This window comes from Talpa occidentalis, unplaced genomic scaffold, assembly GCF_014898055.3.
Source record: "Talpa occidentalis isolate TD23 unplaced genomic scaffold, MPIMG_talOcc4v2.1 talOcc4.1050, whole genome shotgun sequence".
Classification (NCBI taxonomy): domain Eukaryota; kingdom Metazoa; phylum Chordata; class Mammalia; order Eulipotyphla; family Talpidae; genus Talpa; species Talpa occidentalis.
The window spans coordinates 1-7114 of record NW_023601050.1 but is presented as its reverse complement, the minus strand read 5'-3'; the positions used below and the strand labels follow the sequence as shown (position 1 = coordinate 7114).

At 54.5% G+C, this 7114-nt stretch overlaps 1 protein-coding gene across 1 annotated transcript; it reads right to left on the bottom strand.

Moving 5' to 3' along the window:
- Positions 1 to 263: 263 nt before the first annotated feature.
- On the bottom strand, positions 264 to 6274 carry LOC119237861 (small glutamine-rich tetratricopeptide repeat-containing protein alpha-like). The gene is made up of 5 exons (XM_037501704.2): positions 6179 to 6274; positions 4696 to 4733; positions 4124 to 4213; positions 3810 to 3932; positions 264 to 3128 (listed from the first exon to the last, which is right to left on the bottom strand). The coding sequence occupies exons 1-4, from the start codon at positions 6185 to 6187 to the stop codon at positions 3818 to 3820; spliced, it is 252 nt and encodes an 83-aa protein (XP_037357601.1). The 5' UTR covers positions 6188 to 6274; the 3' UTR covers positions 264 to 3128; positions 3810 to 3817.
- Positions 6275 to 7114: the final 840 nt, after the last annotated feature.

The window sequence follows — 7114 nt, the reverse complement described above, 5'->3', positions numbered from 1 at the left end:
ATGCTGAAGGCATAAAAAAAAGTCACACACACAACTGGGCTTGCACTAGGTTTCTATTTTTGTTCAAAATATTAACCATGTGCACAGAAAACTTTTAGGATAGAAAATTTAGCAGTGTCTGTCTCTGAAGAGTGCATTTTATGTCTCGTATTTATTTTTATAATTTTTTTTTATGCTTTGCATGTCTTCAACTAAAAATAACATGAGACTTGGGGTAGGATGACCAGTTGGGATGGAGACCTACCCCTGCCCCCCTCTCCCCCCACCCCCACCCAACAGAACAGCTTCCCAGAAGTCATGAGATTACTCTTACCACCTCTGATGGTACATTTTGTCACCTCGACTGGGATACCGGGTGGCGAGACACTTGGTCAAACATCCTGGGTGTGCCTGAGAGTACTTCTGGATGAGGCTGGTGTTTAGGTTGGCAGACTAAATAAAGCAGGCTGTTCTTCCAGATGTGGTAGGCTTTGTCCCATTAGCCAAAGGCCCAGACAGAACCAAAGGGCTTTGAACAAGGGACCTAACTCCTCCTCCCTGGCTTGGCTGCGACACTGTGGTGTTCTTCCTGTCTTTGAACTCTGTGGCCCTCTGGAAATGAGACAGCAGCTGTGCAGTTGGTTCTCTTGATTCCTGGGCCTTTGGACTTAGGCTGGGACTGCACATGCACCCTCCAGCTTCCAGGCCACAGATCTTGGAACTTCAGTGCCCATTAGCATGTGAGCCAATTCCTCACAACGAATCTCTACATACATCCCGTTGGTTGTGCTTCTCTGCAGAATGCCCACACACCACATCCATGCCTGTCTTGGTAGGTGAATAAACTGTGTGGGGAAAATTCCTTCCGAGGCCCCCTCCATGGCTGTTTGATCCCTACCCTCTGGCCCAGCACTGATCCGTCCGGGAGTTCCTAGGGCCCTGGGGGAGCCCTTAGAAGCCAGCGTTGCCACTGTTTCTGCACTGCTGTGTCACTCACTCGGGCAGCCTGGCTGTGGGCCGCCTCATCTACCTGTTCACCAGCTGGCCACTCTCAACTCGCACTTAAGATGGGATAATGGGGCATGCAGCACTCCTGATTCTCTTCTCCATGGTCTCTCAACTTCACTCACTCTCTCCTGCTTGGGATACCTTAGGACGGGGCCCGGGCTAGGCCACTTTCTGGGGGCAGCTGTCCTGGGTACTGAGGTATAGAGTGGCACTCCTGACCTAACTCACTTAATGTCTAGAGCAATGGTAGTTTTGACAACCACAAATGCCCCGGACAGGGCTCACACCACCAGGGCAGAGCTGCAGCTGAGCCCTGCTGAGATCCCACCTCCAACTGGGCGGAGCACCGTGGGGAGCGGCCTGTCTCTAGGTCTGAGAGTTCTTTGGTGACCTGTGGATGGCACAGGCTACCTTCACAGAAGCAGGTCCTCAGCCAGGCCCTCCAGGTGCAGGTTCTGCAGCTGGGGGTGGGCTCTACCAGGGTGAGGGGCCCCCTGGGTGATAAAACTCAGTGGAACTGTGAAATGTGCATGATGGTGCTCTCATGTGAGAGCCCACGCGAGATTAGTTTTGATGGAGGGCTTCCTATGCCATGGCAAGCGCTGCACAGAACCCTCGGGTTAGGGCCAGAGGCAAACCCAGGACCACTTCTCTCACCTAGAGTGTTATGGGAGGGAGGCTCTTAGGGTTCCAGAATGGAGAGACCACGTGCTGAGAACATACTAGAAAAGTAGCACAATAACCCTACTGCCTTGTCTCTGGAAATTTATGTCTGTCCTGTCTGCCAGTCATCCTTTCAACTTGGGGAGATTGGGACACAGAAGCCCGGATTTGCTGTTTCTAGAACCACCTGAGACCCCTGGCACAGGAAGTGCTTACAGCTGCATTGTCGCACACGTTGACGTGTCCCACATGTTGACATGTCCCACAGCAGTGGAGCCTGGCCCGTCTGTGAAGTTCAGGCTGGAGGGTTCTGGGCACCTGCAGCAGGGAGCGTGGGCAGCACTGAGGTCCATGCAGAGATGAGCAGAGGTCACGCTTTTTATTACCCACACATTACACTCATTGCCACGACTACCACTCAAGAGTCAGGACACACCTTCCCGGATGCATGAGGGACGGTGGGTGGCTGGTGGTGGCCCTTCTTCCTACAGGTCACTTACAACACACATGAATCTGATCTACCTCAAAGATGGGCGAAGACCACCAGGGAGCCTCCAATGCCCCAGATGCTGATACCATGGCAGGTGACGGGGGCCAGCAGCACTCCGTCCTCCCCACCCCGCGTGGGCAGGAGTTGAGGGGATGTTCCAGGCAGGCAGCTCAGCCACCAGCTGGTGCAACTGCCCTCCCCAGAGGCAGCGCTGGTGGCTGCATGGCAACTCAGGCTGAGGCAAGTGGCACCTGAACAGGAGGGGAGAGCCCTCCAGGAGCCTGGACATGCCAGGCTGGCAGGACAGACAGGCTAGGATGGACTCAGGGGCCAGGCCAGGTCACCATCAAGCCCCTGAGGTTTGTTGTGAATACAGGGAAAAGAGGGTTGGCGATCAGATCGACGAAAGGAAAGTCACAGAGGCTGGTCCTGTGTTCCCAGGATGCCCTACCCCCACCAGAGCACAGGGAACAGAACTATCTGGAAGGAATCTGCAACTAAGAGCTCCTCATGCAAAAACCCGAGATCCAAGGGTCTGGGCAGATACGGCCCCCCGACTGTGGCTGGCAGTGAGCTTGTCCGAGTGGGAAAGTGAGAGGTCGATGCAGAAAGCCACTTTCACCGGCCCTGGAGGCCCCTGAAGACAAACCAGGGTGGGCGTGGGGGCGGTGGGCACAAACCCTGTTCTCAGAGTGGCCCAGGGGCTGTCTCCATCCCAGGATTCTAGAAAAGACTTTAGTGAGAGGGTCTTTGGGGGGCGAAGGGGTGCTGGTCTACACGCACACTGCTGGCTCTGTTTTGAGAAGGGTCTGGGGGCCCTGGGAGTACAAAAAGGTAAGGAGTGGTAAAAGGAAAACATAAAAATAATAAAAATCTGGCTTAACATGCAGGTCCAATTTCTTTTTTTCTCTTGGGCAGTCCAATGGGAGAGAACAGCAAATCGTGAGGCTTCCAGTTGGCCGGGGAAGACCCGATGGCGCAGGAACAGCTGCAGGGAAGACACGAGGGTCAGTGGCCCTGGCCGGACATCAGGTCCCCACAGGGCACCAAGACTTGGACAACACTAAACCTCATTAACTCTTAGGATCGCAATAACCGCATTTCCGCGGCTGGCAGCCCCTGTGTGCCCAGTGAGGTGGACGCCACGTTATCAAGAGTCTTACGTCACTCTTAACAGCATTCTGGTCAGTGATAGGAGGCATGGATGGGGCCAAGAGGCTGCACCACTGGGCTGAGGCGGGCAGTGGCCGGATAATCGAGGTTTGTGTTATGACACTCTGACTTTCACACAATGACGAAAAGGCCCAAGGGCACATTTCTCAGATGCACGAGGATGTGGGGCCTGGCCTGAACCTCCAAGTGTGGCAACCTCACCCACACATCTGCTGAGGCCACACAGCCTTCCCGCTCATGCAGACAGCACTGTGCCAGCGCTCCTTCTGCCCACACATCACCTGTAGGTGCTTGGGAACCAGCCATTCCAGGGAGCTTTGCGGGGTTTGAGGCCTTGACCTGAGCCATGAGCCCGTGGACAGGAATCTGGGTTCAGGTACAGATAGGACAGCTGGGTCCCGATGGCCCTAAATAGTCCCCAACTGGTCCAGGCAATTCAGGGAGACCCTCCCAACCCTGAGGATTCCCAGCCCCCTGGGCTACAGGGGCAACTCACATGGGCAGTCATTCCTGCTGGTCCTCATTGCTGGCACTGGGGGTCCGACTCCGCATCTGACTCCGGAGCTGTTCTATCAATTCTGGGTTCTGCTGCTGCATCTGCTGGGCAAACTGCTGGCCCCTACAGGGAGAGCGGAACCCGGACTCAGTGGGGGGCTTCCTCTGGCCCTGCCTCCTAGGTGCTTCTAAGCCCCCAAGCGCACCCCTCAGGGCCATGTGGCCATTCCCTGGGAGACCCGGTGCCTCCATTCCCGTTTTCCCCTGCTGTGGGTGTGTCCCTGCCCGCGGGCCCCACCAAGCAGGCCTACTTACGCCTGGATGAGACTAGCCAGGTCATTCTGCGAGGGGCTGGTACCAGGGGTCCCCAGGGGGTTGTGGCCACCTGAGATCATCCCGGACATGCTGCAATGAGAGAGCGTGACTCAGACCCCACGGTGGCCCTCTGCCAGCAAGCAGCTCTCTGTTGCTGCCAGGCAGCCCCCCTTCTCCTCTCTGTCTGCAGCCCTGTTGATTTCATCAGCTTTCCCAGAGTCATTCTTTTTTGGTTTAAGGACAGTGATTCTCAACTGGGCGGTTGTTCCCCCCAGGGGTATCTTATGACCCGAAAAGTCAGACTGTGACTCCATGGATGTGAAGTGTCCAGAAAGGCACATCCAGAGACGGAGCGGTCATGGTGCCAGGGTCTGGGCGACTGCTAACAGGGACAGGCTTTCCTTCTGGGCTAGAATGTTCTGGAACTAGACAGTGGTGGTTGTACAACTGTGGATATACCTAATGCTACCGACTTGTAAACTCTGAAATGGCTACAATTAAGTTTTATGTATGTTTTTACCACAATTAAAAATTCAAGCACATGACCTAGAGGAGAATGGATTTTCACTTACAGCTGTTGAACTTGAGGATTGTTCATAAGGTTTGATGCCTGAGGAAAGGGAACAGACTGGTCAGAGAAAGGAAGCCTCCAAACATGATCTTTAATGGAAATTATTGTGTTGTGATCACTTGTGCTTCTCCCACCCGAGCCTATGTGTGGCCAGCACTGGCATTTGCTCTTCCTGGCCCTTCCCCTTCCTGGACCTCCCTTTCCATACATACATCTTACCATTTTAATCCTCTTTTGGACTTGTATTTTTAGAAAGATCCCATGGCACCTCATCATCTTTTCCACCAGGTGCTTAGCTCCCGCTACATGGACATGTTTTGGTTCTTTTAGTGAGTAACACGCTGGACACGTCCCCGATTAGGACTCCAGACACAAGTTGCTGGGTGACGGCTGGCCAAAGACAGATGCACCAGGAAGGCCCCAGGAAGCTGCACCGTCTAGGTCTATGTGACCGCCCTGTGATGATACTGCCCAGTGACTCATTTCTAAGATCTTATCCCTGTCGCTAAGGCCCCATGACTATTTCCTTAGGACCTATTTCAAGAGGTGGATGAACAGGAAATGAGTGGAGTTTTCCCAGTCATGGCTGACAAGGATAGGCTGACTCTTTCTGGAAAGGGTCAGAGAGAAAATATTTTGGCCAGTCAGCTTTGCCCCAACTACAGTGAAAGGCGCTCCATGTGGACATGAGCGTGGCCACGTGTCATAAAAACCGCAGCAGCTGTCACCTGTCAACCGAATGTGTGAGGTTGAAAACAGAGGCCATCTCGAGGCTGAGTCCTCCCACCAGGAGCCCTCTGAAGGGCTTGTGCACCTCCCCCCAGGTCCCTTTAGGCGAGAGGTACCTCTGCAGGAGCCCAGGCCCCCCAATTTAGAAGGTGCGATGTCCATAGCACAGAGAACGTTTGTCTGCCTGCTGGTGGGCTCGGGGCCGCCTTCTTTCCTTCTTTTTTTTTTGATGGGACCCTCGTCGGTGGCCGGGGATCGAAATGGCGCTGCAGAGGCTGCGGGCAGCCTCGCAACCCAGCGCTCAAGCCCTGCACCACCAGGGAAGGCCCCCGCCTTCTTTCCTTCTAATAGCTCAAGCCTCCCTGAGGTGGCACAGCCAAGAGTGGAGATGTCCACACAGAGCACTCAGTGCTCTGTATCATCCTGTCTGAACCCCAGAAAGCAAGCCTGGTGGGGTTACCACTGTTCCCACGCTTCTGGGGGGAACCCAAACATGGGAGTGCTATGTCACTTTCTGGGCGATCCTGCTGCCAGGGGACTCTGGTGATGGCTGGGGAATTGGCAGCTGTCACAGTGGCATGCACCTGGCACAGAACGGAAGAGGCCAGGGACGCCTTTAACACCCCAGTGCCCAGAGTGCCCTGATGCCAGCAGTGTCACAGCTGGGCAGCCCTGGCCTAGAGTAGCAGCAACACAGGAGAGGCAGGTGGGAGGTGTGGGCGCTGCAGGTTGGGGGAATGGAAGGGAACCCTTACCATGCTCATGAACCCTGGGTTGTTCAGCAGGCCGGCGATGTCAAAGCTGCCAACACCTCCTGTCTGTGGGGTGACAAGAGAGTTAGTGACCTCTGGTCAGGGATCTGATGGCTTGGCCCCAGCAAGTGAGAGAACAGCCTTTCTTGGATCCTGTTTCAAATTCTAAGAAGTGATCCCCTCAGAAGTTCCCCCAATGAGAGCAAACAGGCTCAATGGTCAGAGAGCGCCTTGAAAGTGGCCACCCCACAATGTCCATCACTTAGGGAGATGCCATCCACATCTTTAATTTTCTTTCTTTTTTAAAATTATTTATTCTAACAAGAGTCATTTTTTCCGAAAGATTTATTTATTTATTTATACAAGAACCAGGGTACAGGCCAGATTCGCGGGAGGGTGAGAGGATTCACCGGAGACAGAGCGGGGAACAGAACAGGAAGACTGACGAAATACACTGCTAGGGAAGCAGCGGGCGAGACAGGAAAGGTCTGCCGCGCCATGTGGGACCCTCGCTGGCTGGCTGGGATTGAACTGGCGCTGCAGAGGCTGCAGACAGCTTTACAGTGCAGCGCTCAACTGCCTGTGCCACCAGGGGAGGCCCTCACATCTTTCATTTTATGCTGCTTCGACAAGCGGGACTTGCGGACCCTAGAGGGATGGCCTCTCCCGGGGCAGCTAATTCCCACAGTGAATAATTCACAGCAATCATGCCTTGCATATGCAAACCAGCCAATCCAGAGTCCACCCTTCAGCCCTCCTCTATGGGGCCCTTACACCTGGGACACCACCCCATTTCAATCACCCCATAGCAGGTACCAGACAACCTGAGGCAGCCCCTATACCTCAGAGCCCTGGAATCATTCGACTAGCCAATCCTAAGCTTGCCACAAGAAAGGCTCCGGCCATGATCCCCTTCCCTGCCTCCTGACTCACCCCTGA